The sequence below is a fragment of the Xenopus laevis genome, chromosome 1L (assembly GCF_017654675.1).
Source record: "Xenopus laevis strain J_2021 chromosome 1L, Xenopus_laevis_v10.1, whole genome shotgun sequence".
Lineage (NCBI taxonomy): Eukaryota > Metazoa > Chordata > Amphibia > Anura > Pipidae > Xenopus > Xenopus laevis.
This window is the reverse complement of record NC_054371.1, coordinates 125,799,475-125,824,673: the sequence shown is the minus strand read 5'-3', so window position 1 is coordinate 125,824,673 and position 25,199 is coordinate 125,799,475. Positions and strand designations below refer to the sequence as shown.

General features: G+C 36.3%; 1 protein-coding gene across 1 annotated transcript in view; it reads right to left on the bottom strand.

Moving 5' to 3' along the window:
* The window catches only part of svep1.L (sushi, von Willebrand factor type A, EGF and pentraxin domain containing 1 L homeolog), a 174,237-nt gene that overhangs the window by 137,862 nt on the left and 11,176 nt on the right, over positions 1 to 25,199 (bottom strand). The window contains exons 2-3 of the mRNA XM_018257180.2: positions 9,617 to 9,872; positions 8,366 to 8,542 (exon numbers count right to left, since the gene is read on the bottom strand). Of these exons, the coding sequence (XP_018112669.1) occupies positions 8,366 to 8,542; positions 9,617 to 9,872 (433 nt within the window). The remainder of the gene's footprint in view (positions 1 to 8,365; positions 8,543 to 9,616; positions 9,873 to 25,199) is intronic.

The window sequence follows — 25,199 nt, the reverse complement described above, 5'->3', positions numbered from 1 at the left end:
TGTTCAAATGATAGTCTCCCTTTAATATGCTACAATAAATCACATCATGTTTAATTGTAAATGATAAACTACTGTGCTGTGTAATTGTTTTAATTACATGTAAAATTGTAAATAGTGTAATGGAACACTTTACGTATTCCCGCTGCAAACCTTGTTCTGCACAGTACTAGGCCCCAAATCCTGCCACAATGCAAAAACAGAAATTGCTTCTAGATGGGAAACATCTGTGATTATTCAGTTTTGTATTTGAGTAGAAATTATGGCCAGTCAAACAGCTCCCCATACCAGGCACATGCAAGGCCTTAAGAAAAAAAGCAGGGCTGTTTAGCCTCCTTGTATCTCCAATATATTATAATATTTATAGCAGAAATTTTCTAAAATCTAAAATGTATAGCAGAAAACTTTTCAAATCTAAATCAGACATGATGCACATGCATTGTCTATTAGTGTGTGATTCTTTTGATGCAAGCTTTCTGTGCCTATTGTTGATAAAAAAATCCAAGTTTGCATCCAAGTTTTGTAATCACACGACACTTGGCAGAGGGCAGGTCGGGAATTTTATTATTTGTTTTCAGACTTTTTCAGATTTTCTCATCAAGACAACGAGACAGGTCAACTGATCCTAGTCGGACCACTGTTCGGCGGGTCCGTGTTGGGCACAGTACATAAATTAACCACAGGCTTTTGATTGGGTTATAACTCTTATAAACATCCAAAAAAGTGTCATGGTTTACTAGTCCACAGCTGTGGCAATATATCTACTTGTGGAAATGAGGTATGCACATTCACGCCAATATCTGCTCCATGTATCCGCACCCAGACAGATGCAACACCTCTTGGTGCAGACATAGGATGGACTAGAAGCCAGTGGATTGGCTGATTCTTGGCAGCATTTATATGCAATAGCCTCATAGATCCTTAAAGTTCTTCTTTACACGTTTTGATTTTCAAAGTACACCACAAATGGTTTCTATCACCATTTATTATCATTTCCCCAAAACAATGTGTTGATTAATGTATAAAACTAAACAGTTAGCGGGGGTCTAAATCCTTAGTTAAATCCTGTTCAACAGGAACAACTAAAGAAATCCCAAATCTTTATCAAGTAACAGGTAATCATTCACTTCTCCTCCTTGCTTGTGGAAAACAAATAGTACCAGTATCAGTTCATATGTTACACATTGCATGGTGCATTCTGCTCCATCACTCCCTCGGATTCCAGGGAAAAGAGGCAAGCTTAAAACATATTAAGTATTAGTATAAGTATTGCTTTTCTGTCTGAACATGAGTGCAGAGCAATACAAGCAGCCACCCAGCTTGAGTGGAGATCAATGAAAAACTAGAGGGACACATTAAAAAGTTTGTATGTTCTCCCTCTGTATGCCGGGTTTTTTCCATGTACCCTGGTTTCCTCCCACACTCCAAATACATACAGGCCGGTTAACTGGCTCCTGATAAAACTGACCCTACTGTTTGTGGGAACGTGATAGGGAGCTCAGATTTAAAGATGCATTTGGGCAGGGACTCTTGATTAATGGATGATCTCTGTTAAGCTGCAGAATATTTTAGTGCTATCAAAATAAAGTATTTATTATCTGAGTAATAATGGGAGAAGATATTTTGAAGATTAGAAGTTAATATAGGGTTTGTAAAATTAGGCTTTAGATCCTATTTAAAAAAGGGAAAACAGCACAAAATAATTCTTAAAAACTTACATTTTTAAAAAATTGGTACAAAATAGAAAGTAACTGAGAAAAGTCATTATTTTGACCTGCTTCATGGTCAGGATTTCAGCAATGCAGTTCCAACTACCTGATCATTCTAAAGAGTAAAATGTTCATTATCCAGTCCTTTTTCACTGCCAGGCTAGCAAGTCATGACACTTAATGCAAACATCTATGCAACACGATCTCCAAAGAAATAACACAGAATTGCTGCTATAATATTTATTGCTTCCCTGCTTCAACTCATGCACATAAAACAGCTGCAGTAGTAGTAGCAGAAAGTTAAAGGTGATGAGGAAATATATACAACGGTTCTATCTTTATTGCTCAACAGGGTTTTGACAGTAACAATTTACAGAAAACAGTTGCAAAACTCTTCTCTCAAAGGGAAAACCAAAGGTTCAGGTGAAAGCCAAAAAAAGCACAGCTCTATCCTTGAACCCAAAGTAACACTGAAGTGTTGCAAAACAAGAATAACATGTTCCATAGCACAGTGACAGACACACTGCCCAAGCATCAATTATGGGATCTGCTCTCCCGAAATAGCCAGAAACAAAAAACAGATTCTTTGAACTTTCGTGTATGTGTTTATATTACACAATGTCTTGGGCAAAGAATAAGAAGAAAAATGCTGCAATAACAACGAAATGTGACTTCCCAGTAGTTTTCTTAAAAAAGCAAGAGATGATAAATTATATGAGAAGAGTTTGTAATGAAATGTCAGTATATCTGAAATTATTGTTTAAGAAAATAAAATGGATAACAATGGTGTGATCATTTGCTTATCGTAAAGGCCCAGGAAGTTTTTAATACATTTGAATTATATACTTTCGTTTTTTTTTACATAAGCTGAAAATATTAAAGCTAACATTGAGATGAACAGGGATTGATGGGAAGGAATAACTTAAAAAACCAAAGCAGATGAGAAAATACATCTGCCTCGCACTATAAGAGCACTATGTCCTTATCCACAAAGCTGCAGTTTATGTTTTTAGTTCTACTCCAGGAAGCAGTTGCATAAGAAGACATCACTCGGTGGTTATGGGATGATCTCGGCCAATCATAGTAGCAGGACTTTCAAAACTTGCACTAATGTTGGATTAGTTTCTAAATAGAATTTTTATGTGATGGAGATTCTATAAATGCATTTTTTTAGAAAAGCTTGTCAAGACCATCAAATAACTTGGCTTGACAAGGGGCTGAATAAAAGTTTTGATCCATCTACAAGTCAGAAAAATCAAGCAATTAATGCCTATGTTTGTTAACTACAAAAAGAGATATTACAGACTTTCCACTTTTTCGTGATAATATAGTATATATTGGGCTTCAGGAAGACATTCAGAAACCACTACAACAAACAAACAAAAAGCAAAAGTGCTCAGAGTATCAGTCTGAGGAATTAAGCCCTCACATAGTTATGTGTCCAAGTGAGGGGGTCCTTGAAATTGAAGGAAAGTAAAATGTAATGTAAAAAAAAAAGTCGGTAGCAAACAATTTGCAATGTTAAAATGTATGCCCTTTAACAATTCAATATAGATTTATTTTTGAGACCAGGCATTTAATTTTTCATTGTAAAACAACTCTTTGTTTCTGTTTATCACTACAATAAAGTCAGAAAAGGCAAAGAATCCTCCAATGGGCACCCAAGTAATATGTTTATTTATAATACAGGCAGCATTAAGCCATGAGCTAAGCACAGGGCTTTGTTTATCAAGTCTATAGTTTCTTGTTAAGCAGCTGCATTTGTTTTCCTTGTGTTCCCTGCGTGATCTAGTAGAGATATAGGCTGCAATCCTCAAATTCTTTGCTCTTTGTGTTTTACAAGTCAAGTGTATTTTCTGTAGTTGGTAATATTATGAAAATTGGGTTTGACATCAAAAGCTAAATTAAACCTAAAAATCTGTGTTCAATTGTTATAAAAGTATGTTCAGACATATGACTCACATGTATTAATGAGCTATGAAGATGAAAAGACAAGTTTTCAATAAAATTCTCTCAAAAATACTCCACAATGTTTAAAAGTAGTTCTCAGAGAATTTGAATGACCCTTCCACCTATATATAATAACTAAAATGTGTACTGAATTAAAATAGTCCATAAACAAATGTACATTTGAAAAGTATATGACGCCAGTGGCAATCATATATTGCAGCAGAATTAAGTAAATTATTCGGCACTGTGTATGTTATGTTGCTTGTATAACAAGTACTGTACACAGGGTATATAAGTGGGATCATATAGCTTATTTACAAACACAAGCTTCAAGCACAAAATTGTGCGTTATTCTCCGGGTACATAAATGCCATTTAATTGCATACAAGGATGCCCTAAAATGAACATATGCCTGGAGTAGTTGTTACTTCCTGAGTTCCCTTAACATATTGCACTTATGACTATGAAGATTTTCATTCATCCAGGTCATGGTATATCTAGTATAGGTAAATCTAAAACAACTGGACTTCACACAGTGAAGTGTTCACCAACACTATATAGCATTTATAGCACCACCAGCATGACCACACTGAAGATGATGGAATGCTCATTCAGAAAAATGTGAACACAACTTTAATGTCATATACAAAATAGAATCTTATTTGCACCTGCATTGCTACACATTCAGGGTTGGATTGGACCACCTGGATATCAGGCGAAAACTCAGTGGACCCTGATGGGCATCGCTGGCCTATGCACATTAGTGGGTTACATTGTTAAGTTGGGTTAAAAAAAGACCATCCAAGTTCAACCCATCCAAATAACACCAGTGCAAATACATACACACCAATATCTAACTAATTGTAGATTTTAGTATCACAATAGCCTTTGATATTATGTCTGTCCACGAAATCATCCAAACCTCCATTAAAGGCATTAACTGAATCAGTCATCACAACATCACCCGGCAGGGCATTGTGCAACCTCACTGTCCTCACCATGAAGAACCCCCTACGTTGCTTCAACTGAAGCCTCTAGTCTAAATGGATGGCCTCTGGTGTGTTGATTCCTTTTATGTGAAAAAAGATTCCCACTATCTGTCTATAATACCCTCTAATGTACTTGTAAAGTATCAAGTTTAACCCTCCAAATGAATCTCAGCACACATACATATACACACTCACACAGACCCCTCCATACACTCATATAAATGATATATACTTGTATCTATACTAATTATAGATTTTAGTATCACAATAGCCTTGTAAATTATGATTATTAAAGAAAGTATCTAAACCACTCTAATAGAGAATAATAGAATCAGCCATCACAACATCATCCAGCAGGATATTCCACAATATTCCTGCCTCAGGACCAACTATGCTGCTTCAAATAAAAATTCTGTTTCATTAAAGGTGTGGCTTCTGATGTGTTGATCTTTTAATGGAAAAAAGATCCCCTGCCATCTGTCTAAAATGTCTTTTTATATACTTGTAAAGTGTAATCATGTCTGCATAAAGTTTTTTTCCAGAGAAATAAACCCCAACCTTGACAGTCTAATCTCATAGTAAATATCCTCCGTGGTGGTGTATAAAATGCAGCAAACAGATGAGGCCCTGCAGTGGCAGGGGTAGCAGAGTGATGGAGGTGGCCTGGATGGTCCCCCTTGGCTTGGGTTTTCTGATAAGGCCAGGCTGTCCCAGTCCGACACTGTGCGGTCACTTTTGCAGGCACCCACTATTATGAAGGAATTTTTGCACCTAGCACATTGCTCTTAATGAAGATACAATTAAAGTTATAGCCTTTGAATATTACTTACCACCTCACAGACTTATAATTAATGGGCAAAAATAGATGAACAAAATAATTACTGTATGGTCAAATATAGACATCAACTCACAACAGACAAACAGTACTCATCTTGAACCATAAGTTCAGAATTCATGGGGATTCAGAACACGAAAATAATTGTAGGTATGAAAAGGAAGGTAGAAAAATGGCCAAAAGTTATAGAGAGAGACTGAGAAGAAGAAGCACAGTGGCTCCAGTAATATATATACCTGTAAAAATAAGGAGGAAGAATGTTCTTAGCTCAAAAAAGTTATGGTTTTGATTGAATGGAAATACTGGACATACAAACAGTATTAACACTACTTATAACAGCATACAGTATCCCTTACAATTATGTAAAAGAATAGTTTGTTTGTTTGTCTAACAATAAAATATTAAAACCTATGCCGAAATACTGCAGAAAAGAAAAACAACTCAATATAATCTTGTAGCCCAGCATGCTAATAAAGAGTACTTGCTATTTCACTTATCCCACATTCCATTGATGCTGAACCTCTTTCCAGGCTGTATCAACTGTATGAATGTAATGACATCCTTTTTCACATATTCATGATCTGCTCACTATTCTACTTTTAAGTAACACAATGTATTCATGTCACTCTACTAACAACCCCATATGAAGCATCCTCAGGGGTCTATAATAGCTGAAGGCTTTAAAACAAGACTCAGCCTTCACAAGCTGTTAAAGCAAAAATTTCATCTTGAACTCCAACATAAACATAATGTTACCAGGGACTCGTTAACTAAAATACAACATATAAGAGATAAGACCTAGGAATTGCAATAAAAAAAATGAACAAATCCCCAACGACAATAAAACAAACATTCTTTGAAGAACAGAGTTCTGTTCTATACAACCATAGCTCATAACTATTACTAATACTTTATGAAGATATCATTCACAGCCAAAATAGCTGCAAGAAGAAAAGGCCTCTAAGCAATAATAACAAGCTGAATTGATATAATATTTCATACTTTAGCCAAAAGTTTTCTTGTAGGTCTATAAAATGCTTGAACAAGTGTCTGGGAATTTCTCAAACACATACGGGATCATTTATCAGAGGTCAAAATGACCTTGATTGTGTTTTCCTATAATTATTTCTTGTTTCTCAAAAAAGCGACCCACTGAATAAAATGCATCACTGTTTAATCTGCTATATCAGTAAAAAAAAAACTGAAAAAAAATCTGCCATGTTTTTGCCATGTCCTACACTTCTGTGCATTCCCCCACTGCTGGTGGTAAGGACAGGGCTGGATTGCACCACATTTTGCAGCTAGCTACAAATCCAGCACTGCCAGAAACCAGATGTAAGTGCTTTTAGAATAAGCACTAAGGGTCACACTTTTTCACCCCTTGTTGCTCTAGCACTTGCATCTGGAGCCATAATAAATAACCCCTGTACATTCCTTTATACAGTTGATTCCTTATTCCTCTACTTTCTTAATACAATCACTGCCTCTTCACTATTAATCATACATATAAGCTAGCCAATCAAAATCCTTTGTGTCTACTTCCTATGAAACCCCAGCCCTGCTCTGGTCCTCTGCTCGCGACTCATTGCTACAAGCAAACTGCATCTTTCCTCTCCACCGTGTAATGACCACAAGTGCTAAAGCTAGTTTGTGCTTTTCTCTCCCCACATTATGCTGAATCCAACTATACAACGTTATTGAACTTAATCTCCCCATTTCAGAGCCAGTCTTTAGGAAATTAGAGGTGGGGAGAATCAGCATGGTACTTGAACGTCTGACAGTAAAGACTAGGGCTTTGTACAACTGTACAGTAAGACTTTGTATTCCCATTAAGCAAGGCCTTTGGGTCAGGGGTTTTCTTTCTTCGGTTAGTTATCCTGAATCAGGTCACATAATAAGCAACTCCAAGAAGAGCAAAGATATGTCCTACTTGCACATGTAACACCAGTGAGTTATTAACTAGGACTACAGTTTCCTATAACACACTGCCATTGTGTCACTGTGTTCTGCTTTGCAACTAGGCCAGTGTTGAAATAAGAAATATCCGCTACACATTAGCTTAGAAGTGTATTTTGGTTGGAAAATGTTCAACTATTTTACAAACACCCTGATTTCATTAATACAATGTTGTGGTTTTAAATAGACATCTTTAATAAATACATAACTACGTCCTCATTATCCCCATCAAAACTGAATGGGTATTCATAAACTCTTATTTCGCTGCATGTCTGGAAAGAAATATGGTGTTTTTTGCAAAAGTCCCTGTAAATAACATACCATTTCGCTATACACTTTTATGCAACTGGCTAAAACTAGTTATTTTCGAAAGATATTCATTTATTTTTTATGAAATAAGCATGTTTTGGTAGAATATACCATTTCCAAAGTATGTTTCAAGCATTAAAAGAATGAAATGTGTTTTAGGTTATACTGTTCTGTTCCGTTATACTTATTAAATTGATGTTGATCTATGTGTTCTCTTTCTATCAGGAAATGGGGTGGGCTGTTTTGTTTCTGCTACACATGACTAACCAGTCAATTGATTGAATAATTTATATAAACAAAATCTATTCTCCTAAAATTCTTTTAGAAAGAAAATAAGTTAAAAAAAAAAAAACCAGACAGTAGCTGGCCAGATTCAGGCTCCAGATATGGCATTCTAGGCCTTTCCAAAGGACTGTATCAAGCAGGTGTTTTCCTGCTGGACACCAGTATGTGGACAGCACCATAAATAAATGCAAATGTGACTATGAAAAGATTTAGTACAGTCAACTTTGACCCATTCCAACTAAGGCTACACATTCTACATTACATATTTACAATATTCATTTTCAAGATTTATTATTCCATGGCCATTCATTCACTACCGCTGTTGATTAAATTACCTGTGCATTCATGCTGAAGTCCTTTTCCATAGTATCCCTTCTCACATATACATTCATATTGCCCAGTGTGAGTGCCACACTTGCAGCTTGCCATGACATCGCAACAATCTTTTCCAGTTTCACACAGATAGGAACAATGAGAAATATCTTCCTGAATGTAGCTCCCAGATGGCAGATCTGAAAAGGGAAGTAAAGTCCCATTTATTGATAGAGAATAAAGACAAAATGTACAATTATAAAAGTCGATTTTATTTTACTTTAAGATAAATATACAGGTATGGGACCTGTTATCCAGAATGGGGTTTTCTGGATAATGGATCTTTCTGTAATTTGGATCTTCATACCTTAGGTCTACTAGAAAATCATTTAAACATTAAATAAACCCAATAGACTGATTTTGTGTCCATTGAGGGTTAATTATATCTTAGTTTGGACAAGTACAAGGTATTTTTTATCATTACAGAGAAAAAGGAAACAATTTTTAAAAATGTGTATTATTTGTATAAATGGAGTCTATTGGAGATAGAGAGCCATCCTGTAATTCGGAGCATTTTGGATAACGTGTTTCCAGATATCAGATCTCATAACTGTACAAACAAAGTTGCCCATGCAGGAAGTGATTTGACTCCATTTTAATTGCAACAAAAACATTGATCACCCACAAAAGTCTCCATGTGCCTGCGCCTGGGCAGACGCAGTGGATCTGGGTGCAGGTACATCAGAAAGCTGATAGAAGCATTGAGGCTGATTCTCGCCCTGCATTTATCCACAAGCCAAGAAATTGTCTGGTGTGACAGCAGGCTAAGAATTATTTGTTTATGTAGGATTTGTTGTATTTTGGAACTTCTAGTGATGGGCGAATTTCTCCCGTGAAATCCACGAAATGGCAAAAAATCAATGAGTGTTAAAATAATTTTGACACGCGTCAATTTAGACACCGGCCTATTTTGGCCAAATGCATTAAAGTCAATGGGCATCCAAATAATTTTGACTTGCGACAATATTTATGCACGTGTTTTTTTCTGAAGTGCCCCCAAATTGTTTCAGCACAATGGATTTTTTGCCATCAAATTTTTGCACCAGTTTAGCAAAATTATTCACAGGCGGTGACTGAAACGTGGAAATTCACGCCTGGCGAATTTATTCGCCCATTACTTATAATGTTTTGTAGATAACAGACCCACTACCTGTACTTTAAAAACTTTAATGATCCCAAAAACAAGATTTCAAAAAAAACTCTAGATGCAATACCTTCATGCAGAGCCCGTCGAGCTAAAGCTTCAAATTCAGCAAAACTATGGAGAAAGTAACAGTGTTCTTCTTTAGGGTGAGATGCCATGTCATGGAGCTCTCGGATATTGCCCTGCCATATCCCAACGGTGAAGATCTCCACTCCCAGATCCCTTAGATTGGCAGCAATTGGTCTTGGGTCACCACCATTTGAATATCCATCAGTAATAAGAAATATCACCTTTGTAGAATTACTCCGGGAGTACCTAAGGATTTGCTGAAAAATACAGTAAGTTACACAATGTGAACACTAGATTTCTAATACTTTTTTCTCTTTGTAAAGAATAAAGAAATAAATAATTTTAAAGTTTTAGTTCTATTTTAAACTAAGGGGCAGATTTATCAAAGGTCAAGGTGAATTTTCGAATGAAAAAAAATTCGAATTTTGAGCTATTTTTTGTCTACTTCGACTTATCATTTGTCTACTCCGAATTTATAATGTACTGTCTCTTTAAAAATTCAACTTCGACCATTCGGCATCTTAAACCTGCCAAATTGCTGTTTTAGCCTATGGGGGACCTCATAGAATCTGTTTGGAGTCAATTGGTGGACTTTGAAAATTCAAAGTGTTTTTGGGAAAAACTTTGAATCAAATTTGATCAAATGCGCTATTCGTACGTTTGTTTCGAATTCGGCCGAATATGGACCTATTCGACCAAAAAAAAAATTCTACTTCATTTCGGTTGGTCTTTTTGAATTCGAATTTCAACGTTTTTTCAATTCAAATTCGACCCTTGATAAATATGCCCCTAAATGTATGCAGAAATTATTACATGATGTGAACGTAACACTGGATTTTGCCTCTTAAAAAAGAAAGAAGAAGGAAAATGAGAGTTCAGACCACCCATGTTCTGAGAACAGTTTAGATGCCAAACTTATTCTGGCCTACTGTATATAATGGGAAAGATGACATAAGTTTTTAAGATAAAGAAATGTAAATCATAAAAAGCCACTCCAGTATCTGGCTGTCTTTTATGTACTTTCTAGTACCACATGTAAACGTTTGTAGATTCCTGAGGGTTAATGAATGCAAACTTAATTCCCTGAATCAGTTGTACTCTATGTGACAAACAAGTGGTTTATGTAATGCCATTAGTACCTCCATATGAGATGTTTCAGTGTTACCATGATTTGAAAAAGAGATAGTCTGCTCCGATCTTCTGTAGAGTCATCACAATATACAAAATAAATCATCTGGCTTTGATTAATGTAGTTCATAAAATGCAATACTTGTGTAAAGAATGATCTACTAAAACATCTATAGCAAGTTATATAGTGCACTTGATAATTTAGCATTTGTATAATGTCTGTAAAACAGAAATGTATACGTAATACCCACACAGTTTATAACTATGTAATAGTATGCTGCTAAACTGCTTTGGCTGTAATTACTGCATTAAAGTGGTAGGAAACACCACTTTTGAACTAAACTACTGGAGCACACAATTGTACATAAAGCAAAAAAAAAAAACTGCACAGGATCATTCTGGTGAAGAAAGAAAGATTTAACATAGGGTGATGGGTTAAACTAGTACATTTTTCATTATGTATTTTCAATACATTATGTATTATTAGTATTACAGGTAGGGGATCCATTATGCTGAAACCTGTTATCCAGAAAGCTCCAATTATTGAAAGACCATCTCTCATAGAAATCCTTGTATCCAAATAATTCCATTTTTATTAAAATGGTTTCATTTTAAAACAGTACCTTGTACTTGATACAAACTAAAATATAATGAATCCATATTGGAAGCCAATTATGGAACGATCCATTATTCAGTAAACACCAGGTCCTGAGCATTTTGGATAACAGGTCCCATACCTTTAGTAGTAGTATCACTAGTAGTTTTATCCCATAATACTAAAGATATCAGAAATCATCCCAACAGAAATGTTGCACGCATTAGCCGTGCTTTTAGTAGGTAGTAGTAGTGGTTCCCTGGAAGCTCCGTCCCTGGCCTCCGATTTGTATTAATAGTGTACATACCAATTTGGGAATCACACACTGTGAGCAGGATAACTGCAAATTACGTTTTTATTGTGCGTCCACACGACATGTTTCGGGCACCAAGGCCGTTTTTCAAGTGTGTAAATTCAGTGTAAAACAAAAACTTTATAGTACCACACTGGAGACTCCACCCACCAGATTCCTTGTGAAGCCATTGAACCCTGTAGTCCTCATTGGCTTAAAAAGTCTTAAAATTCTTAAATTTGGTTCTTCTGTGATGAACAATGTGCATAGTCCAAACGTGAATGTGGAATACAAGTTTATAACCACTGTGAGTGTAACCTCTGTGTTCCTTGTGTGAGTGTTACCTCTGTGTTCCTTGATACAGTCTTTTGCTGCTCTAACCGTTTGTCCAATATATGCCAAGCCACCTGGGCATTTTAGTAAGTATATCACATATTTTGAATCACAGGTGGCAAAACCCCTCAGTTTAATTTGTGTCCCTTTAGTTGGGTGGCAGACCATGTCTCATTTGACAATGGATGCACAATAAAAGCCTAATTTGCAGTTATCCTGCTCACAGTGTGTGATTTCCAAATTCGTATATACTGTACACTATGATCAGATCAGAAATCACTTAAGAGTCCCATGACCTGTACGAAAGCATTTGTCCTAAATTACAGTAGAGGTGCATTAGTTCTTACATGTGACCGAACTTGATTACCAAAAAATAAGTATAAGAATTGATATTTGTTCGCTGAACAAAATGCCGTATTTAGTGTGCAAATAAGCATTGAAACAACTTTTATATTCCAATTATTATTTTTCAAAAGTTTTAAACAGCTTAAAATCTTAAGGTACATTTTATTGTTATAAATTTAAAGAACTAAAACGTAAGAAGTTGGGTAGAAATGCTGCTTCTATACCAGCTCAAGATGACCACAGCCATTTAGCAGTGAAGATCTGTGCCTCCAAAAATGCTCCCAGTAGCTCCCTGTCATATCTGAGTCTAGTCCAGTGGAATTATAGAAAACTGCTACTACTAAGTTGTGTTATGCAGTGGGTCAAAGGCCATGCTAGAAAAAAAATAAAGAGGCCTTTGTGTTTGTTTGTTTGTTTGCTTTTCCAAACAAAGAAGAGAAAAGGGATCGCTTTTGCAAAGTTCAAATCTAGTTTGAAAAACCAGGTGTCCAGGACCATGGAAAGCAGTTCTCTCAGCAAGTTTACAGATCAATCCAAGGTTATCTGACCACCTAGTGCAGATGTTTCACAGAGACTGCGCTCTCTCAGATGCATGCCACAATGTTATCAAAAAGGAAATGTATCTAAAAACAGAACCTCATATTTCCTTATCGACCATCACTTCCCAGCATATCATCATTTACGTAAGTCACCCCCATACTGCACACACTTGCTGCATTAGTACAATTATTTTACTTCATCCTTAATTCCTCTCTTTCTCCATGTCATTTCACTTTGAGATATGCAATAAGATCGCAATCCTACTGAAGAGTCTTGACTGTCACACCCCCATTCTTTTTGGCCTTCCACAAATTGAATTTTGTATATGTTTTAACCAGACTCACTTTACAAGTTGCTCCAATTGGAAGTTGTTCCACTGACCCAAACATTGGAAAATGCAACTAGGCAGTGAGATGGCAGTCTATAGAAATATAACCAGATGTAATCCATATAAGTTTGGCATTTACTTTTAGAATAAACCTGGATTAACCTGTCAATCTCACATAAAGCATAATGACCAGGTACCGTTGTATTTACTGAATCTGTAATGACCATGGGAACCATGTTGTTACCCTTTGCTAAGTCAACAAGAAACTCTGAGTTTAAGTGTTCTACTGAGTAGTTGTTATGTTTGCCACTTTGTTTGTTCAGATGTCTAAATACCTGACTTTCATGTCATCTGTTCCTCTAGTGACAGGAGTCATAAATTAAAGGCATTATATTGTGTTTGAGTTTTTTTTAGAGTGTAGTAAAATACTTACACATTGTGGTCTCCATAAGATGGAATTGTTAAGGATACACCTGAATACACCTTGAACAGTTCCAAAATTGCTTAAATGTATTTATATGCTCAATGTTATTGAATGGTAGGCCTACACACATTCTTTTTGTTTGAATTGAACCAGCAGTGATACATTTCAGTTTACTTGTGAATGTCTGCTGCCACCAGCATTAGTTGAAACTCAAACATTTGTTACAAAACTTATAAGAAATGAATCTCAAGACAGTAGAGTGGCTATGGCACCTTTTAACTGCCAGAATATTATATGATGTCGTTTGTCAATAGTTGCTGAAAACCACAATAATGGGCACATTTACTATTGGTTGAATATCGAGGGTTAATTAACCCTCTATATTCGACCCTCAAAGTAAAATCCTTCGACATCAACAGCAAATGCTTAGATCGTTTGATCGAAGGAAAAATCGTTCGATCGAACGATTAAATCCTTCGGATTGAACGTTTCAAAGAATTTTAATAGATCGATCAAAGGATTTTCCTTCGATCAAAAAAAGCTTAGAAAGCTTATGGGAAAGGTCCCCATAGGCTAACATTGGTGCTCGGTAGGTTTTAGGTGGCGAAGTAGGTAGTCAAAGTTTTTTTTAAAGAGACAGTACTTCGACTATCGAATGGTCGAATAGTCAAACGATTTTTAGTTCGAATAGTTCGATTCAAAGTCGTAGTCGAAGGTCGAAGTAGCCAATTCGATGGTTGAAGTAGCCCAAAAAAAACTTCGAAATTCGAAGTATTTTTCATTCGAATCCTTCACTAGAGCTTAGTAAATGTGCCCCTAAGTGTCAGTCTTTGCAGGATGTACAAAAGCACCTAAATATAGAGTATAGTGGTGTTCTCTTGCTATCTGAGTACTTAATGTTTAAAATGACCCTTGATGCTTTTATTCATGTAAATAAAACTGCTGGTAAATCTTACACAGTTAAGAACCCTCTACAAACTGGGTGATCTCTACAGCAAGGTGTTATTTATCAAAGTCCGATTTTCTGCTGCAAACTCTGCTGCAAAATTTGCTTTGTGGGAAAAAAAAATTCAGATTTTTCACCTGAAAACTCCAATTTCTTATGTTTTTTGCCAGAAAACTTCAGGGTATTGCACGAAACCCAGCACACATCAAAAAACATCATTGGGACTTCTCCCATTGACTTATATGCAACCTCGACAGGTCTGAGATGCTGGATTTTTTGATTTAGGACTTTTTCTCAGGGTTTAATAAATTCCCAAAAAATTGTGTTTTTTAAAGTCTGATTTTATAAAAAAAATCAAACATTTTTGTGATTTTTGTATTCCGAGTTTACTAAATAACCCCCCAAGTGTTACTCTGACCAAACCTAGAGCAGTCCTCTCTCTGAATAAATATCAGCTAAAGTATGTTCCTTTGACAGGACTGGACAAAAGAAAAAAGGGGGGATTATTTAGTCAGGAGAGATTAGTAAACTAATAGTGTAAATCCTTCTTCCATCCCTTTTCTAGGTCAGTATTTTTCTAATAGATCAAGTATATGATATATGACTCCCTAGTAGTGATGGGCGAATTTTTCCCAAAATGAAGAAAAATTTGCAAAACGCATTGAAGACAATGGGCGTCACGCGCGTCTATTTTGACGCCCGTAACAATTTTTATATGCTCGCTTATCTTGTCCAAATGCATTAAAGTCAATGGGCATCCAAATAATTTTGATGTGCAACAATTTTTATGCGCGTGCCTATTCTGATGCACACCAAATAAATTTTGATGCAGCGTTTTTTTTGACGTGAAGGATTTTTTGCGGGCGAATTTCTGCCGCAGTTGACTGGCGCCGAGATATTGAAATTCAACGCAAATTCGCACCTGTTGAATTTATTCGCCCATCACTACTCACTACACGCTCACATAAACTACACTTTCATTTATGAATCAATATATTTTGAAAATATATTTCCTTTACCAGTTACTGTCAGTTATTCTGCTCTTGCCAATGATATTTGATTGACTGACCCAGATGGTTTTAGGCATCACTTTTTCCCTTCTGTAAAGGATACATTATGTCGGTATTTGAGCATATAAAACCACCGGTAATATTTTTATGATTGCATCTACAAATGTTAGATCCCCAGCTGTTGCTGAAATACAGTATCCTACAACAGCAGACTGAGTGTAACTGCTTTAGTACTCCATATAATGGCACAATGTCCTCTGAATTTTGCCCAGGTCACTAGTGTGATAAAGGTATGTTTCTAGCATTACTGCAGATTTGCACATAGTTAGTTAGTTAGTTAGATAGTAAAATCGGGTTCAAAAAAGACAAAAAGACAAAGTCCATCAAGTTCAACCCTTCCAAATGAAAACCCAGCATCCATACACATACCTCCATACTTTCACATAACTGTATTTACTGTATGTTTTTATATTTAACTCGTATATTAAACAGAAAAACATGACTTACCGGCTAAACTTGCAACTACATCTTTATCTAAATTTTTGGAAACATGTTTAACATTAAAGATTAAGATCTTCTGCCAGAATATGGTGTAGAAGAGAGGTGGATGATGGGTTGTTCAAGCAGTAGACCACCAAGGAATGACTCATACCTAATCTACAAATTAAATATAAAACTCTTCATCAAGACTTTGATTCCTAAAAGGTAAACTATGTTCAAATTCTTGATTTGATGCATGCCTGAAATGTATCATATTTTATGTTTGACCTCCTCCCACGGTTAATCCTATATTGTTATTATTCTCTAACAAGAACACTAAAGTAGAGGTAGAGGTAGGGGCTATAGTCTTGATATTGCTGGTGATTTGATTATATGAACAGGGCCATTGTGAGTAGGGTCATTTGATCCCAATTTTGTTCTGCAACTCTTATTTATTTTTTGCCCCCAACTTCTTACCAATCAGATTAAATAAAGTAGTAAAAAGAACAAATCAGATGTTCTGGCCATTAAGTCAAAGACAGCAATCATACGAAAGTTATGTCCAACAAATAGTAGTGACAATCTCCCATAGTGATGGGCGAATTTATTCGCCAGGCACGAATTCGCTGTGAATTTGCGCGATTCGCCGCCAGCGAATAAATTCGCGAAACGCCGGCGAAAGTACGCAGCAAAAATTCGCCGGCGTCAAAATGTTTTTTTTTGAAAAAACGGACGCCGGCGTCAAAAACGGGCGCCGGCGTCCCGGGCGGGCACCGTTTCTCGAAATTCGCGAATTTTTCGGCGAAGAGAAACGGCGCAAATTCGCCCATCACTAGTCTCCCATTGATATTGTCACATAGGCAATACATACAGAAATATTATCATTAGCCGACAGAAATCTTCTAACTTGACTGTTCGACTAAAAAACCGATCGTCATGTGCATTAAAGTAGCTAGATCTTCCTCAATCTTCTGTCACTTACATTATATTCTGTGAGCCGGAAATGCATCAAAGTCCAAAAAACGCCTGATTGCCTGCAAACACCTAACTTAAACTTTTTTTTGGGTAACTGTCTTTATTAAGGTTCCCTGGACATGTGTTTTAAAAAGTGCAATTTGTAAGTATATGCACCAACATTTAACATAAAGACGTCCATACAAATTTTACATTTTTAATTTCCCGCCCTATGCAAATTGACCTGAGCACAAGATCCCTAGCGAAGTTTCGCTAGGCAGAAATAAACGCTAGCAAACATTTGCCAAAGTAACGCTAGTGAAAGTCGCCAGTGTTCGGCGCCTACACGAAACTCACATTTTAGTGAATTAGCATAGTCTGAATGCGTTCGTGCCTGCCGAAGTGTAGCGATGGGTGCGAGTCGGTCTCTGGCGACAATTCACCCTTTAGTAAATCTGCCCCCATGTCTTTAGAATGCACTAGCAAGCACAACATACTAAAGACTGAGTGGAAGGCAGCGGATCAGTGTATTCTCCGTTATGTGTTATAGTAGCTTAATTGTTTATTTGTTTCTATGGGCATGTACACTTGTCAATTCAGCACCTTTTTGAACTATACTGCATATCAAAATGAATTAATATTCTCCCTCTGTAATTTAACTATACTGCCCCAATAAAGTTGCCCGCACACCCATCCTGCATGCACCCTGCTAGTTTTGAACCATAACTTCTGACATCCCCAGCAGCTGGGTGCTTCTGCTCTCAGATCTCAGGTTTTCTCATCTTCTCAGAGTAATCCATCAGTACAGCTGAATGAACAGGCTCATTAATCTCCCGAATTTACTGATAAGTTCCACTGGTTCAAGGGTTCACTTGTCCAAAGTGATTCACATGATTGATTTGTGGCTTTATACCATAAAAGAAACTCTCTATAAGTTGATAGAGGGGAAATCTGCGGTATTCGATTCTCTATCACATGAGCACCGTATTCTGCGTTTAAGCATAGGCAAGATCTCAGATAATATTTATGTGCATTTAAGCAAAATGAAAATCTTTGCAATGTATTTCTGTTTTCCTCAGTGTTTCTGTTTTTGTATGTGCTGTGCTGGCTGCAATCCAAATCAAGTTAGGTTCAAAACCTTGTTACTGATTATTGTAGTGTTATTGGAGACATTCCATACTCCTGAGTCCTCAACTGTCTGGACTTAATTCGGTTATACCCCACAGTGGCATTGAGGTTTAGTTATACAGCTGAATGCTTTTAACAGAAGTTCCAATTGATCATTTTGTGAAACACCATAGAAAGCTTCCCAGACCAGACAAATGCAAGCATCTGGAGACACTCATTACATGCCAATATTTTCAGGTGTCCTTGTTATAGAGAGAACCAGTAGCGATTCCATCTGTGAGTTTCACAGACTGAAATTAGAAGCTATACAAACCCATGAGTGTATAGCAAGGCCAAGCAGTAAGCAGGATAACTGTTATAGACATTAGTTACATACTACAAGCAGTGGGGGAGTCAGCAGTTCACCTGAGAAGCTCTGCTGGTTCAAACCATTTTCCAGACTCACAAATATGTGTTAGATAAGTTGTACTGGTCTACTTTTAAAATGTTTTATTTTATATTATTCATGAATTCATCTATTCAAACTATACATTCATTTTACAGCCACATATACTAAATTTATTCTCAATGCATTGTCTCTGGTATTAACTGCACAATATAATGAGTATTTGCTATTATACTTCTTATATTTAACTTCTGCAAGCTGGCATATCTTTATTCTACCTTTAATGTAATTGAAACTAGGTAGCAAATAAATAATAAACAGGTATGGGACCTGTATGCAGAAAGCTTGGGACCTGGGGTTTTCCGGATAAGGGTTTTTTTCCATAATTTGGATCTCAATACCTTAAATCTGCTTAAAAAATATTATATAGTGAATAAAGTACCCCCTCTTGTAAATTATAAGGATATTATAAGTTACCGAGGAGTTTCATGACCATATAAAAACACGAGGCCGAAGGCCGAGTGTTTTTATAAAGGTCATGAAACTCCGAGGTAACTTCTAATATCCTCATATTTTGCAACTGGGGGTACTTTATTTATTATAATACACAAATTTCAGCGAGTCATGTGACAGAAATGACATCAGAACTCACCGTTTATAACTGATGACATCAAAACTCACCGTTTATAAGGATATAATTTACAAGATATTCATGGCTTTTGTGTATTATATATTAAATAAACCCATTAGGTTTGTTTATATATTTTTTATATATGAGCTGGGTACTGTTTTATTAGTACAGAGAAAAAGGAAATAATTTTTAAAAATTTGAATTATTTCAGTAAAATGGATTTTACTCAAGATGTCCTTCCCTTAAATCGGAGCTTTCTGGATAAGGGGTTTCTGGTTAATAGATCCTATAGCTGTAAAACATGTACCTTTTAGCACCTGAATATGTTTTTGGGAGTTGCAGTGAAACTATCTGGTTGAACATCCCTAGAATAAACTGCTACTAGAGATATAAACAATAATCAACATTATTCAAACTGTTATGGCCAAAGTATTCCTGACCCTGGTTAATTATTTCATAACAGAATGGGTATTACATCACTGTAATCTGATGTCAAAGAAGCAATCATTGAGTTCATTAAGCCAATTTCTACATAACATACAGAGGCATACTGTAATATATCAGCCATGGAGTTTACGATTTCCTCCGCTCCATTATTCATACTATCCCAACAGCAATATCTCAAGTCTACCAGATGGACATTTCTGCTTTATTTAATAATGGTTTGGGAGAATGAAATATGTGATAACAATAAGAAAGTAATTTACACAGGTGTACTGAAGCAAAAATCTGTCAGGTCACACTATAATAAAAAGTGTTGGTCCTTCAGCTATGCGAGCATTATAAGGACATAACAATGTGTGATTTATAACATCCCCAAGAACATTCTAGTCTCCTTGTGTTCACTTTTGCTGACTGTCATAAATATAAAGAATAACCTATTGCAACTGAAACATTTAATCTCACAGTTTTTCCACATCGATAAAGCTCACCACTGGCTCAGCTATTTCATTAAATAAATCAATTTCTTTTTTTATTTGGAAAATAGCATCCTTTAAAGGACGGAAGTTTAAAGCCATCATAACTGCTGAAGGACAAAACAGTAAATCACTGGTTTCGCCAAAAGTATCAACCTGTATCCGAGATATTTAACAAAAAAATAACGCTGTAACGGATCATGGTTTTTTCTGCTTTTTCAGTGATTCCTTTAAGGTGCTTAGTATTTCCTTGACTTTTGAGCCAGCCAAATTATAATCATCTTTTTGGCATTAGCAGTTTAGTCTTTGTTCTGCATGTTTTATCTTTGTATTTTATTACCAGGGAACCTGAAAATATACTCTATGTCATTAATACAAACAGCGGGAGAACTAAAACCGTAGATTCACTGCTGTGATAGCTATAACTATATATTTTTAGTTATTTCTGTAGCTTAATCTTAACGCTAGTTTAACCCTTCTAGTTCTTAAAATATACAGTACCTGCATTAAAGCACAATCCTGCTAATGCTTTAGATTTTGTGGTTTAGGGATCCCCTTAGATCAATGTCTATGTACTAGCAGCATGTAGCATGGTATAATAAAAGGAACCCAGACACTGAAAGGGTTAAAGAAGATTAAACTGTTATATGTGCATTCCAGGTGCAAAAGTGACCAAAAAAAATCATTATTGTAAATAATTTGAAAATATGTGTTTTGAAGGTGAACTGTGCATCAGTAAGTAATCCATCACCTTGTATATACCCCACTATAATATAATGTTCTTTAGTTTGACTGGTGACTAGGGTTATGTTTACAGTGTAAGCATTTTTTTCCGGATCCATTATTTGAAAGAGTTTTAAAAATGATTTCCTTTTTCTCTATAATAATATAACAGTATATTGTAATTGATCCCAACTATGATATAATGAATGCTTATTGGAGGTAAAACCACCCTGTTGTGTTTGATTATTTTTTTTAATTTTGTTTCCCAAATCCAGAAAACCTCTAGTCCTGAGCATTCTGAATAACAGGTCCCATGCCTGAATTTGAGACAATGACTTTCCAGTTTTAAACAATAAACAATATCAGTGCTGATACACAGACACAAAAAGTCATGGAAACCTCCTGGGGGATGGGAGGGGTGGAGTCATATAACTGATGTCTAATTCTGCCATACCATGCCCAGGTGAGCACTATTTAAAAACTGAAAATGGGAGGATTTATAGTGTTACCCTACTGGGTGGTCCATTGATGCACAACTTTCCCTTCCATGATGTGGAATGTGTGTGTGTGTTGTAAGCGGTTAGTACTGATGGTGTATTACTTATCCAGAAGTGTAGTAATATTGTATCCTCTGTTGGGATGGGATAAAAATAAATACTCTTCCTCCATATCCTGACTATCCTACCTGCTCTTTTAACTCCTAGGTGCTGGTTAGAATAAAGGAGTGGCCTCTAAAGAGGTGATTATGTATATACTGTATGCATATACATGATCTTGAGTATTTTCTTTATTGCAGCATCACTGAAATTCTATTCAGAAATTCACATAAAATGTCATTTAAGACACAGAGGACTGTGTAGCTGGATACTTTCCGTTTTATAGCCCTGTTTATTTTGTTTTGATGAAGGCTGAAAACTGACACTATTAACAATCCTTCCCATGTCAAATGTGAAAACGATGTTAGTCTGAGACTCCCAGAAGACAGGTACTTGTGTTATTAAACTCTAGCACTTGGCAAACATTATTAGGTTATCATCTCACAATGAGGTTTTACAACATTACAGCTCTATTTGAAGAATTTGGGAATTTGCAAATTAATTCAAGAATGCATTAGGCGTTCAACCAAGAACCCTACCGCTAAGCAATGGAATCCCATTTTTTATTTTCTTTAAGAAAAAAAATGTGTGGGAACTATTAACTGGTCTGGCCCTTCCTTGATCTTGTATTTTGCTATAAAATATAAATATTCACCAATTTATGACTGTATTGTACTATATTGTTTAGCATGTTCTGTTCAGTATTTAAGTACTGGAGATATTGAAAATTATTACAAGACATGAAGAAAATTATTTATTTGAATCAATGCTATGTTTCTAAACCATGTTAAGGTATTTAAGGTAGTCAGACTTTATGCCAAATATTCATCATTACAAAATGACCTAGGAGACCTCTACCCTAAAAGCACAAGACAGCTGCTGGAACATTCTGTTAAAACCAACATAAATTGAGTAGTTACTGCTCCTTGTGTTTCCACTGAACTTTCCAGAATCCCTGGTAAGTCACAGAATTATAAACTCTGGCTTTCCTCAGCCTTATATTTAGACACATACTGTTTTCAATAGCAATTATGATTACAAACAATTTTGAAACCACTTAATACTTGTAAGTAATGTATTCTGCAAAATACAGTTTTTTTAATCAACTAACCCATTAATATAATATGCCAAATATTGTCATAAGAGTTGTGTAAACTATAACCAACCAACAACAGGCTCATTTACTGTGTGCATTCATTGGTCATATTCTTTGTGGCTTCTCATTGGTCTCAATTTCTTTTTGGCTTTTCAATGATCTCAAATTCTTATTGGCTTCTCATTGGTCTCAATTTCTCATTGGCTTCTCATTGGTCTCAATTTCTCATTGGCTTCTCATTGGTCTCAATATCTCATTGGCTTCTAATTGGTCTCAATTTCTCATTGGCTTCTCATTGGTCTCAATTTCTCATTGGCTTCGCATTGCTTTAAATTTTAGCTGGGAATAAGCTTATCTTATTCTAAGAAGTAAGCTCATTCAATTCTAAGTAGTATGAGAACACTTCCTTCATCTGATACCCTCCCTTCATGGTTCTAGACTTTGACTACACTGACTTAAGTCAACGTGTCTCAGTCTTTAAAATTTGGCACAAATGGTTTATAGAACACCATTTGCCTGTACTTTACAATAGCGTATGTCTGCTTTTTTAACAGAAAATGTACCTTTTTGTCTTTTAAAGACATTAATGCTGCTTTTGCAAATAAAGCTCTGAACACAGCAGTGTTTTTATGTACAGTATATAAACATTTTCATTGCAGGCCCATTGTGAGCATTAACATTTTGATGCAATACTTGAATTACTGAGAAACATAAAAAGAACCAGTGAATTTTTGTTGGGGGAGCAGATGGATCATTTCTTTTATTTTTCTGTGCATTCATTTGGCATTTTTTACAATTGATTTTTACTCTATGCAGTGGTCATGGAGTTTTGTAGACATGCAGAAAATTCTAAATGGTCGTATTCAATGATTGCATTCAAATATATATTTGATACCTGATAAAAGATAAAAAAAAACCTGGTATATACAACTTTGCATGTGTCCTGTAGATTCTTGCTATTTCTGTTCATTATTTATTTATTTTGGGAAATGTGGATAGTTTAGGCCAAGACTCAGTTCTGTTGGCCACACCTTGTTATACCAAATCATGAACAAGAAATAAAGTAATCCACACCCAGGTTCTGCTAAATTATGACCCGGGCAGCATTAAGGCCGCCGTCTTACCTGTATTCCACTTGACCTCTCCCCCCTTTTGTGTCCTATGGATCCCAATAAAGACACTTGAAGCCCAAGATGGAATTCAAAGGCTGCAGCTTTATTAAACATTAATATATATAGATATATTAACCACACATAACTGTAACATAACAGTAATTCCACGGGAATGCTTGCCTAACTGGTTGCTCCACAGAGTGACCAGGCCACTGCCATGCCAGCCACCCGGGTGCTGCCCTGGATGGGCAAGTAGTAGCAAATGGCCCCACTCGACTTTACCTCCAGGGGCCCGCACCAACACAGATAGGGGACTACAGCCCCATTACCCACACTGGCAAGCATTCTCCCGCTCCCCAGCTGCCCTAGCTGAATACATGCTGACGTACCCCTTCTAGAACTATAATAAGGGCGGGATGGTGGGTGCTGCTTACACCTCGCTGCTTGCTGTAAAATGGATGCCACTGATTCCCGCTGGATTCCACTCTGCCTGGTAACCCCTCCTTTCTTCCTCCACCAAACATGCCCCTTCCACAGACTAAGGCCTGCCTAACCCGGGCAAAGCTTCCCCCCTTCCACTATGCTTATCTGGGAAGCACTATTCCTCTTCTAAACGTGAAGGTTTGCCCGGAATGGTGACAATTGTGGAATTGTGTTAAAGCTATTTGTACATTTATACACAAAAATCAACAGAATAGCCATACATGAATAGTGATGGGCGAATTTGCGACTTTTTGCTTCACCGAAAAATTTGCAAAATTCGCGAAACGGCAAAAAATGTGCGAATTTATTCGCCAGTGGCGAATCGCGCAAATTTGCTGTGAATTCACGCCTGGCGAATAAATTCGCCCATCACTACACATGAACCCAGCAGAGAAAATGCTAATTTACAAACAGAACTATTTATATTTATGTTAATAAAACATCCCCTGGTGTGTTAAATTAGAATATCATTACCCATTCTAATCAGTGCAATAAATGGCTTGAAAAACAAGACTAGAGAAGTATTCCTAGCAAGTTAATAAAGTGTGATGTAGACTGAGATCTCTTTTTTGCAAGGGTATTTCATTATTTTTGACACATAAAACTAATTATGTGAAATGCTACGCATAATATGAAATCAATGAAGTCATATATTGTTTTCTCAATTAACAGAGTTTATGAAATGTTTCATTTTAGAAAGGGAATGTCCAGTTCATGGTTAGCTAAAAGCCAAGACATTGTTTTACAGCCAAAAGCCAGAAGTGGACCTCATGGCCTAATAGTGCAAGAGCCCCTCTGGTATATTACCCTTCTCCTAAAGCTGCAATATGCAGGCTGGGAGCAGAGGCTTTACTCAGTGCAGGGATGGGGGAGCTAGTCTGCCAATATAATTATCTTTTTCTTAAATAAAAAAATGTATGGGTTGAATGAGGGCCCTGTGCAGTTGCTGTTGAAAAATAACAACAATATAGTGGAAATATAAATTATGCAAGCAGTTAGGATTTTATCTATGGAACATGGGTTTCTCTGTGTAGCACATCCATAAACATGTGCATGAACTGTCTCACACATACTTTTTATACAACAGTTATATCCAAGCGTTGGTCCAAAGCAAAATATGAATTACAGCTCTCGACAG